We start from the raw sequence: 27,430 nt of genomic DNA on the forward strand, positions 1-27,430 counted from the left end.
ACAATGGTCCATAATTCAAAAACTAAAATTGCCGAGAGGGTTGACATGGATTTCACTCCATCATGGTTCAGTTAAGGTGATGCAATAGCTAGATTTGGTTTCCAACAATTAATGTAATTTTTATTTATTATTTATTTTTAGAGAAATAAGGTCCTTAAATCTGTGACAGTATACCTTTAAAGAAACAAACTAAAATTAAAGAGACTAAAGTCCAAACCATAGTTAACAACAATATTAAATTAGTCTCCTGCCTTTAACTATGATTAGATTTCCCACACATTTTGTCTAAAATTAATAAGCATCTAAGGACAAAAACCCATTACAATGACAAAGATTCCACATACGAAATTATAACCATATCACCTATATCAACATCGCTGAGATCTCGTTGGAAAAATCTATGCAATATTTTGCAGAATGCCATTTTGCTGTTTTATGGAATATTCTTCAAGAGGGGTGGAAAGGTATGATGTAATCCAACACCATGACAGGCTTGTAAACATTATAATATTATCAGCATCATATATGTCTAAATCGGTCAAAGAAAAAAGAGAAGGTTTGTATAACAACACCTCAGCACATTGTTCAATCGGTAGCTATTCGGAAAAGAATGTTTAACGACACCCCAGCATATTATTTAATATGTAGCAATTACACAAAAGAAAGGAATGTTCCGTGTAAATAAAAACATCTCAGCACATTGTGTAATCTGTGGCTATTATGAAAATGAATGTTTAATGGTCACCCCAGCACAAGGGACATTTCGTGTAATTTACTTATCTCTCTACATTGATTAGGGCTAGACTATCGGATAACATTTCAGTTTATACATCAGAATTAATGGCCATACTGTATTCCCTGAAATGGATTGAAAGATATCATGTTAATAATAGCCCCAATCGATATGTCATCTTCTCTGACAGTCTTAGTGCCCTGCAAGTAATCAATGGAGCCCATAGTATCAGATCGGAAATTATAAATAAAATTTATAAAATATATTTTAATATTGCTGCTCTGGGTATCCAAGTTGTTATGGAATGGGTTCCAGCTCATATTGGAATAGCTGGTAATGAAGCAGCCGATGCCAACACTAAAAAGAGTTTACTGGAACCGGCAATCGGCGTTCCAATAGAACATAATGTTAACAAAATAAATTCCATAGCTGAGCCACACCTGGTGGCTCTGTGGCAAACCGAATGGAACCACAGAGCCAGGGTGTGGCATGCCTACATTAAACCAAAAGCGACCACTCCTGGGCCAGTTTCTTTTAATGTTATGGTAACTAGAATTATTGCAAGACTTAGAATGGGTGTCTCTTCGGCTTTAAATGATGTTAGATTTAAAATTTAAAAAGTTAAGTCACCCAACTGTTTAGTATGTCATACAATCGAAGATGTTAATAATTTTTTGATAAAATGTACTAAACATGACAAAATTAGACTGAAACTGGTTAATTATTTTATTAAAATTAAATTAGAGTTTAATGCTTATAATTTATTAAATCCACCTAAAGAATATAAAAATGGTCGCTTTTGTATATCAATCTAAAATAAATATATAATATTATAGGGTTCTCCTGGGGGCGGTTCCTGCCATAGCCTAGGCATTGTTAGATTGGTGCAAATGTGGCAGGCCCATTCCTTTTGTGGGACCCACAATAAATAATCACTGTTGGTGGGCTGGGTAATAGCACTCATTGTTGTTTGCTCCTCACCCCTTCTGGGGTTGGAAGGATGTTACCTGTGCCCCTACTGTCCGGTCTTTCGCCCCTTCCGTCTGCAATGTCACGCCTGGCTTGCTGGATTTTTAATTTTAATGTAATGTACCGTTTAAAAAAAAAAAAAAAAAAAAAAAAAAATACTTTTAATTATATTGTATATAAATAATATATTGTATTTTAATTTTTAAATTAATTTATATTGTGGTGTGGGTGTTTGAATGAATCTTTTTTTTACTTCGGGTTGATGATAGGGTTGCTATCTGGCAGTAACAGCCCCTCCTCGCCGACCAAATATATTGTATGAAATGCTTTTAATTTTTATTGGGTGTTTATTTTTTAAAATTGATAGGTTTACAAGCGTGCTCTTTTAATTTGTTTTAATTTATTTTATACGTGTTTTTAACTTTATTGAGATAGAGGGAAATGGGAACTTAGTGGGGCGGTGCGCTGCTCCTATCCCAGTTGATGGAACTTGGTAATATACCCTGTTTGCATCCTTTAGTCTTCTAAATTGAGGGGTGCCAGCGTCTGCTGGATGATGTAGCGTTTTGCTTCTTATGCCACCGGAAATATGTTGGGCGTTTGGGCGTGGGTGGTTTGGGCCATGGGGTGGGTTTGTCCAGGGGAATGCCCTCCCCCCCCCCCTCGGGGTCTTCCCCGAGTCCGACCACGCTGAAGTTCCCAATACGACTGGTGCTCCTCATCAATCCTCTTTTCTTACTAAGCAAAATCCCTGTGGCGGCTGCTTAACCTCCCTTAATCAACCTCCTACTAAATAATAATAGGGCTAAAATAAAGAGTTTCTGTACTATTTGTATTTTTGAAATGCTCGTTCTAAATTAGCGACAAAGTTTTAAATTAAATGGATTATATATTTTATATTAATTATTATTTTTGGAATTGCGCAAATAAAAACTAATTATATAATATCCGTATTCCCCATTGGCTTAATTTCAAAATTGTCCTAAGTAATTTCTGTCCCGGATTGGGCCCCTGGCCTCCAGAGACCGAACCCGGGGTGGACATGCTCGAACCCTTAGTGGTATAGGAGCATGGAAAAGTCTTCACTCACTCACTCACTCTCTACATTGGTTAATCAATGGCCATTAGAAAAGGAAAGAAAAAGAATACTTAATCTCACCCCAGCACATTATTTAATATGCAGCAACTAGTCCCAAGGAAAGCAATATTTCGTGTAACAACATCTCAGCACATTGTTTAATCCATGATATTAGGAAAAGTTGAAAGACCTCAAAACATTGTTTGATCACTGGCTATTAGGAAAGGAATGCTTGATCTCACCCCAGCACATTATTTAATCAGTGGTTAATAGGAAAGGAAAACGAATGTTTAATGACACCCCAGCACATTATTTAATATGTAACAACTGAAAAAAAAGGAAAGGAATATTTCGCGTAACAACGCCCCAGCACATGCTTCCACTCACTTGGAAGTCTGTGGTTTTTGCTGTTGGATATAAGCACAGAAATAAGTTGAAATGAAATGAACAAATAATTAGTGGTTACGAGAAAAGGAAAAGAATGTTTGCTCAATGAAAGAAAAGAAAGGAATGTTTTATTTAACGATGCACTCAACACATTTTATTTACGGTTATATGGCATCAGACATATGGTTAAGGACCACACAGATTTTGAGAGGAAACCCGCTGTCACCACTACATGGGCTACTCTTTCCGATTAGCAGCAAGGGATCTTTTATTTGCACTTGCCACAGGCAGGATGGCACAAACCATGGCTTTTGTTTGAACCAGTTATGGATCACTGGTCAGTGCAAGTGGTTTACACCTATCTATTGAGCCTTGCGGAGCACTCACTCAGGGTTTGAAGTCGGTATCTGGATTAAAAATCCCATGCCTCGACTGGGATCCGAACCCAGTACCTACCAGCCTGTAGACCGATGGCCTAACCACAACGCCACCGAGGCCGGTGTTTGCTCAATGACATCTCATCACATTATTTAATATGTGAGTTAGAAAAAGAAAAGGAGAATGTTTGAGTAACAACACCCCAGCACATTATTTAATATGTAACAACTGGAAAAAAGAAAAGGAATGTTTGAGTAACAACACCCCAGCACATTATTTAATATGTAACAACTGGAAAAAAGAAAAGGAATGTTTGAGTAACAACACCCCAGCACATTATTTAATATGTAACAACTGGAAAAAAGAAAAGGAATGTTTGAGTAACAACACCCCAGCACATTATTTAATATGTAACAACTGGAAAAAAGAAAAGGAATGTTTGAGTAACAACACCCCAGCACATTATTTAATATGGAACAACTGGAAAAAAGAAAAGGAATGTTTGAGTAACAACACCCCAGCACATGCTTCAACTCACTTGGAAGTCTGTGGTTTTCGCTGTCGCACCTCGCTCGACACCTCCTTGTTAGCCGATGGAATGAGCATGTCCTCACCACCCTGCGTAGTTGCTGCTGTTGATGACGACATGGTGGATGCCGGCGATGTTGAAGTGGCAGCTGGTTTGTCCGACTCCTGGTTGTTTGATTTCTGACTGTTGTTCTGGTCGACGGACGTCCCCTCGGGTGGTTTGTCCACAGGCGAGCCCTGATTCTCCGGAGGAGGGTCAATGAATTCTTCTTTATCCATCCATTCCGGGTTCAATTCCGGGGTCAGCACCTAAAGAGTTTTAAAGTTTGTTTTGTTTAATGACACCACTAGAACACATGATGTTGTTGCTTCTATTCTCCTTCACCCCCTCCCCCCTAAAAAAAGGTTGGTAAATTAAAAAGAAAAGGAAATGTTTTGTTTAACGATGCACTCAACACAGTTTATTTACGGTTATATGGCGTCGGACATATGGTTAAAGACCACACAGATATTGAGAGGAAACCCACTTCATGGGCTCTCTTTTCAATTAGCAGCAAGGGATCTTTTATATGCTTATATGCACCATCCCACAAAGAGAATAACATATACCACGGTCTTTAATATACCAGTCGTGGTGCACTGGCTGGAACGAGAAATAGCCCAATGGGCCCACCGACAGGAATCGATCCCAGACCGACTGCGCAGCAAGCGAGCGCTTTACCACTGAGCTATGTCAACAGGGGGTATGGGGGGGGGGGGGGACTCTCCCAGAAAGAAAATGGGTTAAATTTAGGGTTAAATTTAGGGTTAGGGTTAAAAAAATCATACAGTAATAATAAAAGTAATCAATTTTGTGAAAAGGTTAATTTAAAAAATAAAAATCTGCAAAAACATTTAGGTATGACGCCATGCTCGTTTTATCCTTTGGCAGAAACCCTTAGAAGCATGAATAAAAAGACAATTAATGTATTATTTTTTCTTTATGACTGTCAAAAATTCTATCATATCCAGCACTTGCCGTAACAATTTGACTTTTGTGTTAAAATACCCTACAATTAAATTAGTACCCTGCCCTGTCAAAATCCAAGCTAGAACACTACTGTATTAACTTGTACTTGATTAAAGGTTAAAGAGTTTGTTTTCTTTAATGACACCACTAGAGCACATTGATTTATTAACAATCGGCTGTTGGATGTCAAACATTTGGTAATTTTGACATACAGTCTTAGAGAGGAAAGCCGCTACATTTTTCCATTAGTAGCAAGGGATTGTTTCATTCCAGACAGGATAGCACATGCCACAGCCTTTGATATACCAGTCGTAGTGCACTGGCAGGAAGGATGGAAATGTTTTATTTAACAACACCATCAACTCATTTTATTTACGGTTATATGGCGTCAGACATATGGTTAAGGACCACACAGATATTGAAAGAGGAAACCTGCCGTCGCCACTTCATGGGCTACTCTTTTCGATTAGCAGCAAGGGATCTTTTATATGCAGGAAACAAACAGGATTGTAAATACCACAGCCTTTGATATACCAATTGTGGTGCACTATCAGGAATGAGAAATAGAGATCGATCAGAGACTGACAACGCATCAGATGAGCAATTTAACATTTAACTATGTGCCGCCCACCCTTCCAAAATTAAAAAACCCCAAATACCATGGACATGAAGCCTAACTGATCCTAGAGTTAAATACTCTTAAGAACCCACGAAGGTTTTCCCAAATACAGTCATACATGAGTGACCTTTCCTGGAAGCCGTGAAAACTGTCCAGAAATATATAGTCAAACCAAAATTACCCACCTTCAGAACCTGCTCAGAAGTCTGCTAAAAATACACTTGCATCAGTTACCTACCCTGAGAGCCAACGAAATCTGCTGAACCGACAATGAAGTCTGCTGAAAATATAGCCAATCCAGAGTTACCTACCCTGAGAGCCAGTGAAGTCTGCTTTAAATATAGCCAATCCAGAGTTACCTACCCCGAGAGCCAGTGAAGTCTGCTTTAAATATAGTCATTCCAGAGTTCTCTACCCAGAGAAGTCTGCTGAAAATATAGTCATTCCAGAGTTACCTACCCTGAGAGCCAGTGAAGTCTGTTGAAAATAGTTACACAAGAGTTACCTACCCTGAGAGCCAGTGGTGTTGAAAATATAGCCAATCCAGAGTTACCTACCCTGAGAGCCAGTGAAGTCTGTTGAAAATATAGCCAATCCAGAGTTACCTACCCTGAGAGCCAGTGAAGTCTGTTGAAAATATAGCCAATCCAGAGTTACCTACCCTGAGAGCCAGTGAAGTCTGTTGAAAATATAGCCAATCCAGAGTTCCCTACCCTGAGACAGTGAAGTCTGCTGAAAATATAGCCAATCCAGAGTTACCTATCCTGAGAGCCAGTGAAGTCTATTGAAAATATAGTTACACAAGAGTCACCTACCCTGAGAGCCAGTGAAGTGTGATGAAAATATAGTTACATGAGAGTTACCTACCCTGAGAGCCAGTGAAGTCTGTTGAAAATATAGTTACACGAGAGTTACCTACCCTGAGAGCCAGTCTCATATGTACTTGGCCAGTTGTCACAACATTTCTTATTTGAAACTGCTGATCCAGCACCATATCCGTGGCAACGAGCAAGTCCTTCAGCTTTATTGTGGCAGATCCAAGCAATTTATTGCTCTTGGAATCCCAGACCTGGCACACAAATAAATAAAAAAACTAGTATAAAAATGAAGTACGTATTTGTAGGTCACTGTTGACCCTACGTAGGTGAACTGAAATATATATTCAAAAGTTTTTAATCAGTACCGGGGTATGTATTAGAAAAGAATGAATAATTTAATTAATTAATTAATAAATGAACAAGTGTAGTGAATGAATGAATAAATATGTTTAAAGAAAAAGAAATGTTTTATTTAACGATGCACTCAACACATTTTATTTATGATTATATGTCGTCAGACATATGGTTAAGGACCACACAGATATTGAGAGAGGAAACCCGCTGTCGCTACTTCATGGGCTACTCTTTTCGATTAGCAGCAAGGGATCTTTTATATGCACCATCCCACAGGCAGGGTGGTACATACCATGGCCTTTGATATACCAGTCGTGGTGCACTGGCTGGAATGAGAAATAACCCAATGGGCCCAGGGACGGGGATCGATCCCACATTGACCGCGCATCAAGTGAATGCTGTACCACTGGGCTACGTCTCGCCCTCTAGCAGGAAATGGAAGACAAGTCAGTTTCCTGTTTATTTAGATTTTGATTTTTCAATGGATTATACTTTGGTATTTTGAGTTGAAAAAGTGGTTTTTGGCAAGTATTTTCTCTTCACAACAATGGCGGCACGTCACAGTCATTTTCAGGGGTTGATAGCTGATTGTGACAGCTAATTTGATAATAAATTTGATCGTTTTACCAACAATGAAAATCACCAAATATTGGAATATGAATTGTATTTCGTCTTTTTTTGTTTTTAAATTTTAGTCAGAAAATCACTGTTATTGGGAATAATGAACATAAATACTGGACAACTGGCCACAAATGCCCGTAAGTAAAGGCCACAAATGCCTGTAAGTAAAGGCAACTTTTTCGATTTTTTGCCTAATTGTAATCAACATCAACCGATCTAAAATATAAAAATTAGAAAAAAACCTACGAAAATAATACTTTATATTTTATGTATTTATAAAACATTTAAGTGAATATATGTGAGTAAAAATTATAAACTTGTGCCCACTAAACTTGGTTTTTGTTAAAAATTAATCCAGTATTCTAAAGGTTAAACAAGAACCTGCCTCAATTTCCATGTTCTGGTAGTTTGGGTTATGCACGAGGAATCGGAAGTTCTCTTCCCATCGTGGTTCGTTGGTGTTGGCCTTGGCTGTACTCTCCTGCTTGTCACGGCCAACACACAGCTTAACCATCGGACTCGGCTCGGATAGCGTTTTCTTGCCTCTCTGAAAAACAAACAAAGAGAAAAGATATAATGATAATAATAATTCAGGGCTCAAACTTACGATTTTGTCAGCTACGGCATTAAAAAAACAAATTGCAAAAATTACCATGGGTGAAATGACACACCGATGGCAATTTTGAATCTGCCTATGCCAACATTTTTTTTAAAGTTACTTTAGCACCAAATAAATATGACAGAAAGGTTATTTTGTTCCAGTAATTTTTATCCAGCTGTAAAAAAATGCCATATGTGATGCTCCCAACCCACAGCAATTTATATCTTGACGACGGCATTTGCCGTTGGTGCTATCGTTAATTTCGAGCCCTGTAATAATAATAATAATAATAATAGCAGCAGTAATAATAACAATAATAATAATAATAACAACAGTAATAATAATAATAATAATAATAATAATATAATACTAAGCTACAGGGCCCACACAATTTTCATATCTCCTATATTCAAGGGCCAAAACTCTGTCAAAAATGGGACAATCTCCTGTGAAAGTCAAACTTGATCCGTAACTACATGATAAAGCTTTAGTACATAATTTTAGCTGAATATCTCGAGGCACTAAAAAACCCAAAAAACCCACCAGAAATCTATGGTATGTGGGACAGACGGATGGCCAGAAAGACAAATAGATAGGATTTAAATGATTTTATAAAATATTTCATTTAAACTTATTTTCATGCTTATATCCAAATAAGGTTCAAGCATGCTGTCCTGGGCACACACCTCAGCTATCTGGGCTGTCTGTTCAGGATAGTGAGTTAGTTATTAGTGGTTAGTGGAGAGAGAAGAGGGTGTAGTGGTCTTATACCTACCAACTGAGTCATTAAAACTCGCTCTGGGTGGGAGCCTGTATCAAGCTGAAAATCCTGTACCTACCAGCCTTATACCTGATGGCTTAACCACAACACCATCGAGGCCAGTTGTCTAAATAAATACTCAGCAAGCTGTTTAATTAGTGATGATATTCAACACAAAAATCAACATTAAATTAGACATCTAACTCCAATCATTAATTACAGTTAAGGAATTTTTGTTTTATTGTTAATCACAAATCAAACGTTAGGTTAGAACTGTGAAATCAAACACTGTAACTCGGCATCCCTCAAGTCTTCTCCTGATGTCATTAGGGCATGTGTATTGATGAATTCACTTTGATAATGTTTTATCATAAATATCGCTGAATGACATAAATTTTATTATCAATGAGCCAGATATTAATATGCAAATGCAGAGTTCACGGGAATATTAATATGCAAATGAAGAGTTCACGGGAATAACCTGTGACGATACACTTAGTAACTTGATGTTTTTTTAATTTTAAAGTTTGCAATCATGGAATATTTATACCTAAGCAAGCATAATTTACCAACAACTCTTAATGGTCTGCCATAATTGTAGGTTTTTATTTTATTGTGTCATTGTGACCTCAATATTGAAGGCCTTTATAATGTTGAATATCTGTTTCGACATCATAGGCTATTTCCTTGGACCCTCAAATGTTTTACTTGCACTGCTTGCATGCAAAACATATTGCATGTGCACTGCACATCTTGTATTATGTTCTGGGGTGTATACTAGGAAGCTTTATCACAGAGCCAGTGTACCACGACTGGTATACCAAAGGACGTGGTATGTGCTATCCTGTCTGTGGGATGGTGCATATAAAAGATCCCTTGCTACTAAAGAAAAAAATGTAGCGGGTTTCCTCTATGTGACTGTGTCAAAAATAACAATATGTTTGACATCCAATAGCCGATGATTAATAAATCAGTGTACTCTAGTGACGTCGTTAAACAAAACAAACTTTTTTTTTCTTTATCACAGACTACAGCAGGGATTCTAGAATTGTTATGAAATCCACTAGCCATGGGAACAGTGATTTAAAATATTTACCAGTCACGATTAAAAATTTACTAGCCTTACTTAACTACATGTAAGTTAATTCAATTTTACTAAATAATAGTAATAATCAGATATGTCACCTAAAGATGGAGACAGAGCTTAAAAACACTAAAACTGGGGGTGTGATGGAGGTAGTATATTCATATTCACAAAACAGACTTAACTGAGAAAAAAAAATCACTTGCCGTTGGTTGTGGCAATAGTAGTTATTTACTAGCCCAACTTTGAATATCACTAGCCATGGGAGTGGGACTACCATAATCTAGAAGTCCTGATGGGCATGGCATAGTAGTTATTTACTAGCCCAACTTTGAATATCACTAGCCATGGGAGTGGGGCTACCATAATCTAGAAGTCCTGATGGGCATGACATAGTAGTTATTTACTAGCCCAACTTTGAATATCACTAGCCATGGGAGTGGGGCTACCATAATCTAGAAGTCCTGTAAAGGTATATTTATTGGTTAAGTTGCTACAAACCTTCTTCGTTATACTTGGAGAACACATTTTTAAAAAAGGGGGAATATACGACTACATCATATGAGATAAAAGGAAGTTTGTTTTGTTCAAAAACTCCACTTGAGCACACTGATTTATTAATCATCGGCCATTGGATGTCAAACATTTGGTCATTTTCACATATAGTCTAAGAGAGGAAACCAGTTAGATGTATCCATTAGTAACAAGGGATCTTTTATATGCACCATCCCACAGACATGATAGCACAGACCGCAGCCTTTAATATACCAGTCACTGTGTACTAGCTGGAATGAGAAATAGCCCCATGGGCCCACTGACGGGGATCGATCCCAAACTGACCATGCATCAAGTGAGCACTTTACCACTGGACTACGTCCCGCCAAAGTACACCCGAGGTGGTGGAAATTTTGACCCTGGGACTTGGCAAGGCTCGTCCCAAGTCAAAATTTCTACCTCAGGTGTACTTTTTCTATCCCACATGACCATATATGATGGAGTCTTTTTCTCTCATCCATTTAGTAAATAAACTATTATTTTACACGAACAGACAAAGATGGCTGAAAAAAATAACTTATTTATTTGATAATTTTATCATAAATAAACTGCACTGTCATATTTGCCATTTTAAATAAACCTTAACACTACAATGAATGAATGAATGTTTAACAACACCCCAGCACAAAAATACACATCAGCAATGGGTGTCGTAAAAAGGTAAGTACATGGAAATATTATTTATACAATTATGTAAAATCAGTGTAGTGGTATATGAAAGAACAAAAACACACATCAGCTATTGGGCGTCTTAACACTATAAATAAATAAGAATTCTTTTATAATGAAGGTTTTAATATCAAAATATCAATCTGAAAATTTGTCCGATGACCTTAGATCTGCAACTTGCATTAATATGATGCCATAGCATATGAAAGATTAAAATATCTTTCATAGCTTTCTTTCATGGGATAGCTCTGTCCTATATACCTGAGAATGAGAGAATATTCATTCTTGTAAACAATTAGCACTTATTTTAATCTAAATGGGATTAGTATTAGTGTAACAAAGTGAATGAGAATAAATGAGTTAATAAAATTAATGTGCATTTTTATAATATACAATGTACTTAAAGTAAACAGTTACATTTTTGTATGTACATACGGCAGTTTTAGATATTTATAGAATGAAGTCATCTATTTTTATTTTTGTGCAGTTTATTTATTAGAAGTCACAGGGGTCTTGCTACCCCCTCCATCAGATGTGTCCTGTTTGATAAGAACTTTTATAAATATTTATCATTTACAAGTATAGTAAAGGGATAGATATGTGACAACATATAAATAGAGAATACTACATCTATGTCCCTTAAATACCATATACATTTTTGTATCTTATAACAAGTTGTTTTAAAATGTATCTAACGAGTGAAAGAGAGTTGGATATGTTTCTGAACTTTGAGTTGTAAGATAAATGGCATCTAATGAATACAAACATAGTATTCTATTTCTTACATATCCTCGAAAACAGTTTTAAAATAAATTTAAATGCCTTTTTTAACTACCTGGTAAAACTTATTTATGGCCCTAATGCTTATAGTAAACTTGTGAGTTATAGACAAGTCAATTTTAAGGTTAACTTGTATGTCACAGAGTGATTGATTTGAGAGAGCTTTAATTTCATTGGGCGGTATGTTGTATAGAAGCACCTATCATGGTCAGAGAGCCAAGGACTGGTACGTGGAGGTGGACAGCGAAAGAAGTTGAAAGTTAGGAGGAGCTGTCAGATAGGGGAGAAATGAGATAGGAGTTAAAGGAGAGAAAGGAAAGGGGACAGTGGGATAAGAAAAATAAAAATAAAATAATAATAATAAAAATCTAAAAGAAAACCAGTGCTGTATATAGACATGCAACTGTACAACGCTATTTAGTGTTGACAGCCAAATTTTCTTAAACAAACATTGTACCCCAGTTACTCATTCACAAATTAATAGTTTTTCTCCCCTCTGTGAAATTAAAAACATGCTACGTCAAGGCCAACACTTGAAGCAACAAAACAAGAGCTTAAAATGAAGCAAAAGTGTTGTTTATTAAAAGTTAAAAAGTGTTGTTTATTAAAAGTTAAAAAGTTGTTTATTAAAAGTTAAAAAGTTGTTTATTAAAAGTTAAAAAGTTGGTTTTGTTTAATAACACCACATTTGGAAACTTTTACATATAGTCTTAGAGAGGAAACCAGCTACATTTTTCCATTAGTAGCAAGTGATCTTTCATATGCACCATCCCAAAGGCAGGAAAACACATACCACATTCTTTAATATACCAGTAATGGAGTACTGGCTGGAACGAGAAATAGCCAAATGGGCCCACAGACGGGGATCGATCTCAAACTGAAAACGCATCAAGCGAGCGCTTTTACCACTGGGCTACGTCCTGGCCCCAAATGTTTGAGAAAGTCACCAGCAGTCATAGAAGGATTCCCTAGTGTCCTATATATTATAGTAAGACAGTTGATAATTTCCACTAGCCCAGACTACAAATTCACTAGCCAGGACCAAGGGCTTCTAGAGTATGGTAGCCCCACTCCCATGGCTGGTGATGTTCAGTGTTGGGCTAGTGAATAACTACTACTGCCATGTCAGACAGGGCTTCTAGAGTATGGTAGCCCCACTCCCATGGCTGGTGATGTTCAGTGTTGGGCTAGTGAATAACTACTACTGCCATGTCAGACAGGGCTTCTAGAGTATGGTAGCCCCACTCCCATGGCTGGTGATGTTCAGTGTTGGGCTAGTGAATAACTACTACTGCCATGTCAGACAGGGCTTCTAGAGTATGGTAGCCCCACTCCCATGGCTGGTGATGTTCAGTGTTGGGCTAGTCAATAACTACTACAGCCATGTCAGACAGGGCTTCTAGAGTATGGTAGCCCCACTCCCATGGCTGGTGATGTTCAGTGTTGGGCTAGTGAATAACTACTACAGCCATGTCAGACAGGGCTTCTAGAGTATGGTAGCCCCACTCCCATGGCTGGTGATGTTCAGTGTTGGGCTAGTGAATAACTACTACTGCCATGTCAGACAGGGCTTCTAGAGTATGGTAGCCCCACTCCCATGGCTGGTGATGTTCAATGTTGGGCTAGTGAATAACTACTACAGCCATGTCAGACAGGGCTTCTAGAGTATGGTAGCCCCACTCCCATGGCTGGTGATGTTCAGTGTTGGGCTAGTGAATAACTACTACTGCCATGTCAGACAGGGCTTCTAGGTTATGGTAGCCACACTCCCATGGCTGGTGATGTTCAGTGTTGGGCTAGTGAATAACTACTACTGCCATGTCAGACAGGGCTTCTAGAGTATGGTAGCCCCACTCCCATGGCTGGTGATGTTCAATGTTGGGCTAGTGAATAACTACTACTGCCATGTCAGACAGGGCTTCTAGAGTATGGTAGCCCCACTCCCATGGCTGGTGATGTTCAGTGTTGGGCTAGTGAATAACTACTACTGCCATGTCAGACAGGGCTTCTAGAGTATGGTAGCCCCACTCCCATGGCTGGTGATGTTCAGTGTTGGGCTAGTGAATAACTACTACAGCCATGTCAGACAGGGCTTCTAGAGTATGGTAGCCCCACTCCCATGGCTGGTGATGTTCAATGTTGGGCTAGTGAATAACTACTACTGCCATGTCAGACAGGGCTTCTAGAGTATGGTAGCCCCACTCCCATGGCTGGTGATGTTCAGTGTTGGGCTAGTGAATAACTACTACTGCCATGTCAGACAGGGCTTCTAGAGTATGGTAGCCCCACTCCCATGGCTGGTGATGTTCAGTGTTGGGCTAGTGAATAACTACTACTGCCATGTCAGACAGGGCTTCTAGAGTATGGTAGCCCCACTCCCATGGCTGGTGATGTTCAGTGTTGGGCTAGTGAATAACTACTACAGCCATGTCAGACAGGGCTTCTAGAGTATGGTAGCCCCACTCCCATGGCTGGTGATGTTCAGTGTTGGGCTAGTGAATAACTACTACTGCCATGTCAGACAGGGCTTCTAGAGTATGGTAGCCCCACTCCCATGGCTGGTGATGTTCAATGTTGGGCTAGTGAATAACTACTACAGCCATGTCAGACAGGGCTTCTAGAGTATGGTAGCCCCACTCCCATGGCTGGTGATGTTCAGTGTTGGGCTAGTGAATAACTACTACTGCCATGTCAGACAGGGCTTCTAGAGTATGGTAGCCCCACTCCCATGGCTGGTGATGTTCAGTGTTGGGCTAGTGAATAACTACTACTGCCATGTCAGACAGGGCTTCTAGAGTATGGTAGCCCCACTCCCATGGCTGGTGATGTTCAATGTTGGACTAGTGAATAACTACTACTGCCATGTCAGACAGGGCTTCTAGAGTATGGTAGCCCCACTCCCATGGCTGGTGATGTTCAATGTTGGGCTAGTGAATAACTACTACTGCCATGTCAGACAGGGCTTCTAGAGTATGGTAGCCCCACTCCCATGGCTGGTGATGTTCAGTGTTGGGCTAGTGAATAACTACTACTGCCATGTCAGACAGGGCTTCTAGAGTATGGTAGCCCCACTCCCATGGCTGGTGATGTTCAGTGTTGGGCTAGTGAATAACTACTACTGCCATGTCAGACAGGGCTTCTAGAGTATGGTAGCCCCACTCCCATGGCTGGTGATGTTCAGTGTTGGGCTAGTGAATAACTACTACTGCCATGTCAGACAGGGCTTCTAGAGTATGGTAGCCCCACTCCCATGGCTGGTGATGTTCAATGTTGGGCTAGTGAATAACTACTACAGCCATGTCAGACAGGGCTTCTAGAGTATGGTAGCCCCACTCCCATGGCTGGTGATGTTCAGTGTTGGGCTAGTGAATAACTACTACTGCCATGTCAGACAGGGCTTCTAGGTTATGGTAGCCCCACTCCCATGGCTGGTGATGTTCAGTGTTGGGCTAGTGAATAACTACTACTGCCATGTCAGACAGGGCTTCTAGAGTATGGTAGCCCCACTCCCATGGCTGGTGATGTTCAATGTAGGGCTAGTGAATAACTACTACTGCCATGTCAGACAGGGCTTCTAGAGTATGGTAGCCCCACTCCCATGGCTGGTGATGTTCAATGTTGGGCTAGTGAATAACTACTACTGCCATGTCAGACAGGGCTTCTAGAGTATGGTAGCCCCACTCCCATGGCTGGTGATGTTCAGTGTTGGGCTAGTGAATAACTACTACTGCCATGTCAGACAGGGCTTCTAGAGTATGGTAGCCCCACTCCCATGGCTGGTGATGTTCAATGTTGGACTAGTGAATAACTACTATTGCCATAGCTGACGGCTAGTGAAAAAAAAAGAGTAAAATGTTGCAGTTGTCTAGTTTAAGAATAGCCAGCCCCAACCCAAACTCCCCAATGATGGTGTTTTTAAGCTCTATCTCCCTCTTTAGGTGAGATATCCGATTATTACTATTATTTAGTAAAATTGTATTAAGTTAAAAGTAAAGTAGGGCTAGTGAATTTTTAATTGTGGCTAGTAAATGTTTTAAATCACTGATCCCATGGCTAGTGGATTTTGTAAAAAACACATTGTAGAAGCCCTGCGGTACCAAAGGCTCCAGGTAGTTCATTTGTCAAACCCTCGTTTAAGGAGAGTGATCTTCAGCTCGCCTTGATTTTGCTCATGGCAAAGACAGATTTGTGTCGTTTGTAAACCTGACCATAAACCATTCAGTAAATTATAACATAAAATAATTACACTGAATGTTTAATGTTGCCGTAGCCAGGGTTTTTAGAGCATACTAATTTGGACACAAAAGGTTGGTTTTCCTCAAATACATGTAAAAAGCTCAGGTCTATTTAGCACCATAATGTTATTAACAACTCCAGGGTTTCTGCCAGAGGGTAACACATGTATGCCACCATACCCTAATTTTTTAATAAATTTAATGTTTTTTAAGTTAACCTTTTGACAAAATTAATTATTCTTATCATTAGTGTATGCTTTTCTTAAGCCTAACCCTAAACTTAACCCATTTTCTTTGTGGGGGAGGACCTCCCAATACCCCTTGTTGACTGTGGTTGCATTCAATTCCATAAAACCATACCCCAAAAATTTCTTTCTGGCAGAAACACTGACAGCTGATATTCAGAAGTGACCAGTATTTCAATCCAATCCAAGAATAATATTTCCGTGGTTTTGAGGTGAAATGTTTTGAGGTCAGCATGTTTGAACTTAGTTTAGGCATGTTTATTTTGGTTATTATACTTATTTTAGACACAGTTTTTATCGCATTAGATTTGGTGCAATTTAAAGCTCAGTCTCGATCAGCAGTGTTTCTGTCAAAGACATTTTTGGGTATGGTGCTATGAAATTGAATACAACCACAGTCAACAGGGGGTATGGGCCCCCCCCCCCCCCCCCCGAAAGAAAATGGGTTATGTTTAAGGTTAGTGTTAAGAAAATCATACAGTAATGGTAACAGTAATTAATTTTGTCAAAAGGTTAACTTTAAAAAAAAAATCTGCAAATTTTGGGGGGTATGGCGCCATACCCGTTTTACCCTCTGGTGGAAACCCTGATCAGCACAAAAACACATCTGCTACTGGGTGTCAAATAAAGGTAAATGACAATCAACACAAAATTAGAAAAATAAATTCAAGGTATACATTGTCATGTAGTTCCATAGCAAAACCATTTTTATATTGTTTAATTAATTTAATATCCTATGATATCAATTATATTAAAATATCACTTGTTTCTGAATTATTTTAATGAATCTAGAAGCTAAACTGAATGACATAACATAATTAAGTACAGGTACATGTACCATAAACTACTATTTATCGACCTTTTATACTAAAACATTTCCTAACAGTTAATAGCTTCAAATGTCCTTAAATTAGCAAACAGATTAAATATGAACACTATAGTGCTAACAAAATAACTCCAGTCACTGCATGTCACACTGCATACGACCACAAGTAATTATTTATAACAACCAATCAATACTAACGTTTAATAGTTTAAAAGAAAGTTTTGACCAATCACTGTTAAGTTTTTATATTTCTTAAGAACATGTTCAGAAGTCACTGATAATTTCAAATCTTTGATAGTAAAAGTGTTGACCAATCAAAGTGAAGTTTCATTTTTTTAATCACAATACTGACCTCTCACCCTTAGGTTCTAATATATTGTATTTTGTACAAAAATGGAGAATAAACATTAAAGTTTTTTTTACTTTATTTCATTTCATTTCAAATTATTTTTGTGCTTATATCCAATTACGGTTCAAGCACACTGTCCTGGGCACACACCTCAGCTATCTGGGCTGTCTGTCCAGGACAGTGGGTTAGTTGTTAGTTGGTTAGTGAGAGAAAAGAGGGTGTAGTGGTCTTACACCTACCCATTGAGTTGAAAAAAATTGCTCTGGGTGGCAGCCGATACCGGGCAGTGAACCCAGTACCTACTAGTCTTATGTCCGATGGGTTAACCACGACGCCACCGAAGCCAGTATACTTTATTAAAATACTGACCAATCCCTATCTAGAGCTCTAATATTTTGCAATAATATATTGATTAATCACTATTAATATATATCTTTTATGAAAATACTGACCAATAATCAAGTTCTAATATTTTTCAAACTTATTGACCAATCACTATCAAGTGGTTATCTCAAACTATCCAATAATAATCATGTTCTTATTTCTTTCAATGAACTTACTGAAAAGTCACTCTTATTGTCGAGTGGTTATTTGTTATTAAAATATATAGAAGATAATAAACGAGTTACAAGTTATTATCAAATTTATGTCCCGAGTGAAATAATTTTCAGTTGTCACGAGCTTTAGCTATTTATTATCTAAACTATTTTTTTTATAAAAGCCTTTATTTTTGACACACATGCATGTACATGTACATGTACATAGAAATGATGTAAATCACTTTACGCACTGTTCTGAGTATTGCTATAACTTTTGAAATTAATCACCTTCATAGATAATTTTCAAAAACAAAAGTTCCCTTTATTCTGGAACAAAATCTATAATGAACTGCATTCAAATGACTTTAAAAAAAAAAATATTAACACCAAAAACAGACAGCCGTAAACACAAATGTTTTAAACTACATGACATCATTGTGTGTTTTTGCCAAATCGTGATGATGTCATATTTAGTACCGACAAGGTCATTGGTTTGTAAGCGTCAAATCTATTGGATTGTTCATTAGACCAATGCATGATAATTTTTCAGTGAGATTCCCCCCCCCACCCCCCGCGCCGTTATGAGTGCCTGCTGGGGTAATAAATTATTTTATTTTAAAACACTGATCAGTTGGTGACAAGGATGAATATTTCATTTGAAAATTAAAAAAAATTACCTTTAACTTGGCTTAAATACATCATTTGTGTGGAACTAAATTTAAAGGTTTAAATTTATAATAAAATTATGAACTATGAGCTATTTGAATGGTTTAAATCAATTTTTTATTTTTTATACTATGTATTTCCAATAATGAGTAAAAAAAATTTTATACCTACTGATGTTTTTATGTTGTTTTCATGTAAATGCTTCATTTCATTCCAACCTATTTTCGTGCTTATATCCAATTAAGGTTCAAGCACACTGTCCTGGGCACACACCTCAGCTATCTGGGCTGTTTGTCCAGAACAGAGGGTTAGTTGTTAGTTGTTAGTGGTTAGTGAGAGAGAAGAGGGTGTAGTGGCCTTACACCTACCCACTGAGCCCTTAAGAACTCGCTCTGGGTTGGAGTCGGTACCGGGCTGCGAACCCTGTACCTACCAGCCTGTAGTCCGATGGCGACCGAGGCCTAAGCACTGCAAAGCATCTTTCAAAACAGCTAGGGAAAACATTCCAAACTTTGTTCGTAACAAAACAACATGATTTTGTTATCTGAGACATTATTTTTTTAGTCACTTTTTGTACTTAACTTACACAGCTGCAGATGGGGAAGATTATACAAATTATGTCACTATTCAGGGGCACTAACTCAATGGTACTTTTTCCTTTTAGCAAAAAACAACTTAATGCAGTTTTCAGTATTTCTGATAAAATTAAAACAACCTTAATTGGAAAATATATGTAATGTCACATTCTGATATTTGACTACAACTTGGAGAAAAAAACATTTTGTCTAGTTTTAACTTTACTTTTATTACAAGGTTAACATTTAAATAATTTTTAAAATACAACAACCACTTATACACTGTATATCTGACAGTGGTTCAGTTTAAAAAAAAATTAGAAAAAAAAGAGTAAACTATTACTTGTGGCTGTGTACAGTTATCTGTAAAACAATTTCATTCAACCAACAAACATACCATGAATATTCCTGATTTCATAACGTCCTAAAGACAAAATAGCATTAAAATAATTGATCAAAATAACATAATAAAACCAAATTTTTTAAAAATAACATCAAAATGCAGGGAACATTTTGTTCAGTATTGCGTTTGCGATTTGATATGTAAGTTTCAGAGATCGCTACACAATTTTAAAATGTTAAAAGTAATAGTTGACAAACAGTTTCCAGTTGGTTAGTAATTGTCACTAATCAATATTCATAAAACAAAATATTCCCTGAAATAAAATATTAAAACATTAATTTAATCAAATATTAAAAATGCTGGCCAAATATTGTTAAAAAAATGTTGCAAGTCAGAAAACAAAATATTACCTGAAATAAAATATTATAACATTAAAATCAAATATTAAAATAATATTGAAGTCAAACAATTAACAATGTTGGCCAAATAACATTAAAATCAAATACAAATTAAAAATAAAAACAAAGTTAAAGACACTCAGTCACAGATTTAATATCCTTATTTTATTTTTATTTATCTAAATATGGATTATAAATGAAACTTACATTTATTTGAAATACCAAACCTCACTTTTGTATGATCCAAGATGTTTGAATTAAATCACACTGAAGGGGATTCCCTGTCACCCTGTCATCAATTAAAAAATTTGGAACTCTTTCATGGAACTCCTCGCATCTTTTTGGCGCAAATATTTCCGCTGCCGGAAATAGTCAAAATGTTCAGGTTGGTCGGCCATTTTGACACTGAATGCTTAGACGGTGGGTGTCCATCATGTGATTAAAAAAAAAAATATGTCACACCTCTGCTATCCAAATAGCTGTTAATTTTCTTTGAATTATGGACCATCAACATAATTCAATTATTTTTACAAAATATCAATAATAAGTGGGATATGGTGGTTATGTAGGTGGTTAAATAAAGTACTTTTAGGAACAAATCAAATGTATATATTTTCAGATAATACTTTGTTGGGTCATTAATTAGGTCAGCCATCTGTGACTGAGTGCCTTTAATAGAATTGTTTAAAATATCCTTGGTTAAACATTGAGGGCCTACATTATGAATCCTGTTTTACTTTTACACGGGTGTTTAAAACATTGTAAATACATGTAGCTACATGCATGTAACTCAAAAACAGGCTTTGTAAATTCGGCCCCGACTCTGTAAGTATATTGCAGTGGAAAACATGCAGACATGCAGTAAAGCTAACAGTAAAGGTAACAGTAAAAGCTAACAGTAAAAGCCCACCGGCGACAATACAAGATCTTCTAAACCATGTGAAACATGTGGATCAAAACACTGAAAATATGTATCATAGAAAAAAAAGAAAAAAAAAAAGAAAGAAAAGAAAATATGAATCATAAAATATCCAGTGCATGGTGAGTAGTTCATAAAGTGGGTGTATGTAACAGATATCAAGTTAGTTGGAGTTTTAATTTTCAACTGGGATATGTGTAGGGGATGGGGGTGGTGGGGAAGGGGAAGGGGAAGAGGAAGGGGACAGTTAACACATAAAGGGCAGCAACCCAGATGGACTGAATGAATTCATATTTAACGACACTCCAGCATATAAATACACATTTGCTATTGGGTGTCCATATAGGATGAAGGTGCATTCTGGGAAACTATAAATCAGCTTTGTGAAAGAGGCTGCAAAATGTGGGAGATCATATTTGACCCCTCCATCCAAAACTGCTCCAGCTTTGATAGTCCTTAATGTAAAATATGTGGATTTTGGGGTTTTTTTTTTTTAATTTCTTATATATGTACACATTCAATACACTGCTCAGTCATTTCATTTTAATTTTAAATTAATAAACTAGATACCGGTAGTAATTAAAAAATTTGAGCTCATAAACATAAAAAAAAGTTATGATTTTATTGGTGATAACCATGATTTAAAAAAATCAATTAAAAAAAAATCAGTTTAATGAATTAAACAAATATTAATTTCAAATGCACTAATCACATTACTAGTTTACAAAAGCATGCCAAGCAAATTGAACTACATGTCGTACAATTTCTTTTACTACAGGAATCTATCAAAAGCTTAATTTTAAATAAAAGAGGCTATTTCTGGAATACAATGTAAAAATAAACGTTTGTTTTATTTAACGACGCCACTAGAGCACATTGGACATCAAACATATGGTCATTCTGACACTATTTTTTTTTAGACGAAACCCACTGTCACCACATAGGCTACTCTTTTAAGACAGGCAGCAAGGGATTTTTTATTTGCGCTTCCCACAGGCAGGATAGCACAAACCATGGCCTTTGTTGAACCAGTTGTGGATCACTGGTCAGTGCAAGTGGTTTACACCTACCCACTGAGCCTTGCGGAGCACTCACTCAGGGTTTAGAGTCTGTATTTGGATTAAAATCCCATGCCTCGATTGGGATCCGAACCCAGTACCTACCAGCCTGTAATATCTAAAAATGCTGTACAGTAAAGAGATTAAAAATAACCACCAATCAAAACTTACCGGCAGGTCACGTGCAGAATCAAGATTGACGAGCAGAATGCAAGAAGAAATACTTTCATCATCTTTGTTTTCTTCTTGAATCTGTTGCATAATCTGTGGAAAAAAAAAACCCCAGTATAATTAAAAACAAAAAGTCTTCAAGTTTAAATTATTACAAGTATCATTAAAAAAAAAAAACATTCTGAGAGTACTGCTAAAGCAATACATGTCCCAATAAATTTTCCTATCTCTTACATTCAAAGCCTCTATATGAGGAAAATGGGTAAATTCCTATGAAGTTAAAGTTGATCTGTAACTGTACCTAATAAAGATATATACAAAATTTCATCTAAATATCTTCAGGCATTGCAAAAAAAAAAAAAAAAAAAAGGATTTTTTTTTTCATATTTCCTAAGTTCAAGGGCCACAAGTCTGTGAAAAATGGGCAAACTGCTATGAAAGTCAAACTCGATTGTAATAAAACACGATAAAGCTACATGTTGTATACATGAATAGATTAATTACCACAAAATACAGACTTGGTAACCTATGAGTTACGACACATTTATCACATTTACATTATTATTATTACTATAAAATCCCATAGCAGACACTGATACTTTGTTATTCATTCATAGTGCTTTTTTCATTGCACTGATAATTGAATATATATGCAGTAGTGTTAGTATAAAGTGGTCCTACTGGCAGTAGCGAGTGGGAATTACCCTATTAGTTGGTGGAGTGCTGGACTCGCGTACTGAGATTCTGTGGTTCGAATCTCCTTACTGGAGGTTGGTTTTTCTGTTACATTTGGAGCCGACGTAGGGACTGGGTGTTTCCGTTAACACAAGAATACAATTATAACCCAGTCAGGACCCTAACAGTTCAATTGCCCATGGCCCTCAGCTCCGGGACGTAGCTTCACTTGAGGGGGGAGTATGTAGTAGTGTTGGTATAAAGTGCTCCTACTGGCAGTAGCTAGTAGGAATTTCCCTATTAGCTCAGTTGGTAGAGTGCTGGACTCTTATACTGAGAGTCCACGGTTCAAATCCCCTCAGTGGAGCTTGATAAAAAAAACAACAATTGGTTAAGGGTTGTAGATTTTGTTTATAAGACTTTGAGCAGAACAAAGTACTGTTCTCGACTTTCCTGACATGTGGTAATCTCCCGGTAGCCTGAATGTCCATTCTCGACTTATTTCAATGCCAGTATATATCTTTATCATGAGGTAGGTATATTGTGAAACAGAAGTAGAAATAAGCAGAATTTTTCACTACTCCGCTGGACAAATACATTTAGAAATCTACTTGTGGTATGTGCTATTCTGTCTGTGGAATGGTGCATATGAAAGATCCCTTGCTGCTAATGGAAAAATGTAGCAGGTTTTCGCTCTAAGGCTACGGTACATGTATATGTCAAAACTACCGAATGTTTGACATCCAATAGCCGATGATTAATAAATCAGTGTGCTCTAGTTGTGTTGTTAAACAAAACAAACTTTCAAGTACAAGGATGGTTTTCATTCCTCAAAATGACACTGCACTGAAGATTTTCACTTATCCACTGGCATTCTGTTTGTATGAGCAGCTTTTCACTTGTCAGGATAAACGGACAAGTTCTTATTTCAAACACTGTGATACATATCGTATTGTGGGTTATGTATTGTGATACGTATCGTGAGATAATTGTATTATCACACCTCTACTGATCAATAAACAGTACTTTCTTTTGAATGTCAGACTGAGTATACATGTAGTATGCATCAACTAAAAGTATGTTAGGCATTCAGGATTTCGGCCAGATGGTAAAATGAGTATGTCGCCATGCCCAGATTTTTTTGCAGATTTTATTTTTAAGTTAACCTTTTGACAAAATTAATTACTCTTATCATTACTGTATGAAGTTCCTAACCCTAACCCTAAACTTAACCCTAAACTTAACCCATTTTCTTTCTGGGGTAAGCTGTGGTTGCATTCAATTTCATAGCACCATATCCAAAAATTTCTTTCTGGCATAAAACAAAGCTGCTACGATACACTTTGCCTTCTCATTTGTAATTTAAATATTTACACAAGTATCTCTTAACTGAAAAATATAGGAGGAAGAAAGCTGACGTTAATGGATATTACTTTAGCTTTTGCTTAGGTGTTGTAGAATACTGATGCAAACTGCGACAACTTAAGGATGTATACCACCAAATCAAATCCCACAGATGACAATAGTAACATATGTGGCTAAAACTCCCACCTGCAGCGTATCAATCGACAAAAACACCACCAATATAAATTCTACCACCCTTCACCCTTAAAGTGAAACATAAAAAATTGGGGGTCAATCTGCTCATTTCAGAGATAACGGGTAGTGTCTATGACTAATTTAGTTCCACACAAAATTTAAGTACTTTTTTTTTACAGGCACCTCATACATGTTTTAAGCACAAGGCTACCTTTTTTCCATTAGTAGCAAGGGATCTTTTATATGCAGCATCCCATACAATGTAGACAGGATAGCACATACCACGGCAGCCTTTGATACACTAGTCGTGGTGTACTGGCTAGAATGAGAAATAGCCCAATGGGCCCACTGATGGGGATTGACCTCAGACCGACCGCGCATCAAGCGGGCACTTTACCAATGGGCTATGCCCCCCCCCCCCTTTTTGGACACTGCCTGAATTATAAAAATATCGGAGTATGAACAAAAAAAATCATCCACAAACTCTTCTCACATAAGTTTTTTTTTATACCCCGATGGACATAAACAAAATAACAGACAATCATTAAATAATTTAAAAATAAAATATAAAATTTAATGTGTGACTATTAAATTTCATATTTTCCGACAAAGGACCATACTAAAAAAGAACAACTTCAAACTGAAATATACGGATCACATAAATGTCTTTTAGGTCAAAATACATGGTAAAGAAAAAAGAAAGATACTTTTTAAAAATGTGCTAAATATAAAATAATTATGATCAAATACAAAGTAAACAACTTAAGAAATAAATATTTTAGATTAAAATATATGATAAACAAAACAAAGAAATATTGTAGGTAACATACATGGTACATAAAATATGTTAATTTGTGAAGAACATTAGAAAATAAAAGATAAAAAGATTATTAGCACTGTTGTTATAATATGGTGTTAGAATAATACATGCATAAAAAGAATACAGTTGAACATCATTGTTGAATCAAAGGGATGAAATAAAATGTTTTAAAAATTCAATAAAAATTGAACACAATATGTTAAATAACAACAACAACAACAAAGACACCCCAACAGCATACAAATATAAAAAAAAAGTTAAAGAACTATTAGTTCAACAACACAACAGAACATCTTAAAGGTTCTATTCTGAGTTTGCAGTCATTAATTGTAAGATGTTTCCGACTTGAGAGCCTTTTTGGCGACTAAGATTACTTATCATCCATTCGTGGCTTTTGTAGGAGATATTGCTGGCACTATAATTTGCAATATCTCCTGCGATATTCTCCTAGGAGATATCACTTCTTATGTTACGTCACTGTATGTTTGAGCGCTCCTATAATTAGTGACATCATGCCACTGTCGTTCTGCTAGTTAACGAGTCTACCGCTGTCAAATAGTGACATTCAACCCACATTACTGACATTGTTTACAATCGTCACAAATGAAAAGAATTATAATAGATGATAAAAAGAATACCCCCTCGTGTCTTGTGATACAGATATCATAATTTATCAGCACTCATTGATAAAAGTACAAAAATCCTCAGCAAGCCTTGGATTTGATACTTTTATCAACTTGTGCTGATAAATTATCATATCACAAGACACTCGAGGACTGTCCTCTATATATTAAATCCATTTTCTTGTTTGGGATAATAGAATACAAGTGCTTGTATATCCAGTGTGTTTGCAGTCATGTTCTAATGTTTAAAGCAGTCATTGCTCCTTTTCTTTGTAATATATATATATTTTTTTGCATGTACAAAATTATTAGTAGGTAAAATATGGGCCTAGTTCAGCCACACAGAGCAGAAAATTGTCGGCTAGACTGGGTTATGCGCCTTACGGTAAACCAAATGGTCATGTTGGGAACCAATCAAATAATTTACAAACATTAACAAGCGAAACGTTCACTGGCTAAAGTTCTTGGGGCCGGTTTGATCAAACATGAGGACAACAATTAATAAACACTTTGTTTATACAGACACTGATATTGTTCTCAACTTGCAAACTTATTTTCAACAACAGTATCGTTTGAAAATCTTCCTTAAAATGATACATACTGAAAATGGGTAATAAATAGAATACCCGACTCGCTACTTGGCAATACTGTTTATATTGCACTCATAAATTGATGTCCTTCCCGATCCATTGGCAACATAAACGGTATTGCCTTGTAGCTCGTTGAGTATTCTCTAAATACACCATCATCTTGGTTCTGTCTAGGAAGAAGGACATTTTTTTTTTAACGATACACTCAACACATTTTATTTACGGTTATATGGCATTAGACATATGGTTAAGGACCACACAGATATTGAGAGAGGAAACCCACTGTCGCCACTTCATGGGCTACTCTTTTCGATTAGCAGCAAGGGATCTTTTATATGCACCATCCCACAGACAGAGTAGTACATACCACAGCCTTTGATATACCAGTCGTGGTGCACTGGCTGGAACGAGAAATAGCACAATGGGCCCACTGACGGGGATTGAACCTAGACCGACTGTGCATCAAGCAAGTGCTTTAGCACTGGGCTACGTCCTGCCCAGGCTCTGTTTAGGATGGGGGAAAAACATTGAATCCACAAATGAGGTTTGATCGTACGCCCCACTGAGCAACATGTACATCCACTCCACAAATGTCACGAATGCAAAAACAGCATGCATTCCTTTAAAAGTGGCAAAGCACAGCAATGCATCTTGTAAATACAAAAAATAAAAAATAAAAATCTGTAATACATTTTACCATAAATAATCTTATAAAAATTAAACATTTAATTTTTTTTTTCAATTTCCATCGTCTAAATATTTATAGTGACTGAAAACAAATTCTACAATATATCTAATATGTATTTACAAATACAAATACAAATACACACACAGACACACATACAGACACACACACAGACAGACATACAGACACACACACACACAGAAAGACACACACACACACACACAGACAGAC

The 27,430-nt window shown here is 36.9% G+C and overlaps 1 protein-coding gene across 2 annotated transcripts in view; it reads right to left on the minus strand.

Moving 5' to 3' along the window:
• LOC121385652 (extended synaptotagmin-2-like) overlaps positions 1-27,430 on the minus strand; it is a 63,953-nt gene that overhangs the window by 8,537 nt on the left and 27,986 nt on the right. For both annotated transcript variants that reach the window (XR_005959559.1, XM_041516413.1), the window contains exons 14-17: positions 22,268-22,360; positions 7,880-8,041; positions 6,621-6,770; positions 4,084-4,382 (exon numbers count right to left, since the gene is read on the minus strand). Coding sequence is in view for 1 of the 2 variants with exons in the window: in XM_041516413.1 (XP_041372347.1) it covers positions 4,084-4,382; positions 6,621-6,770; positions 7,880-8,041; positions 22,268-22,360 (704 nt within the window). In the remaining variant the exon portion in view is untranslated. The remainder of the gene's footprint in view (positions 1-4,083; positions 4,383-6,620; positions 6,771-7,879; positions 8,042-22,267; positions 22,361-27,430) is intronic.

The sequence above is a fragment of the Gigantopelta aegis genome, chromosome 11 (genome assembly GCF_016097555.1).
Source record: "Gigantopelta aegis isolate Gae_Host chromosome 11, Gae_host_genome, whole genome shotgun sequence".
NCBI lineage: Eukaryota > Metazoa > Mollusca > Gastropoda > Neomphalida > Peltospiridae > Gigantopelta > Gigantopelta aegis.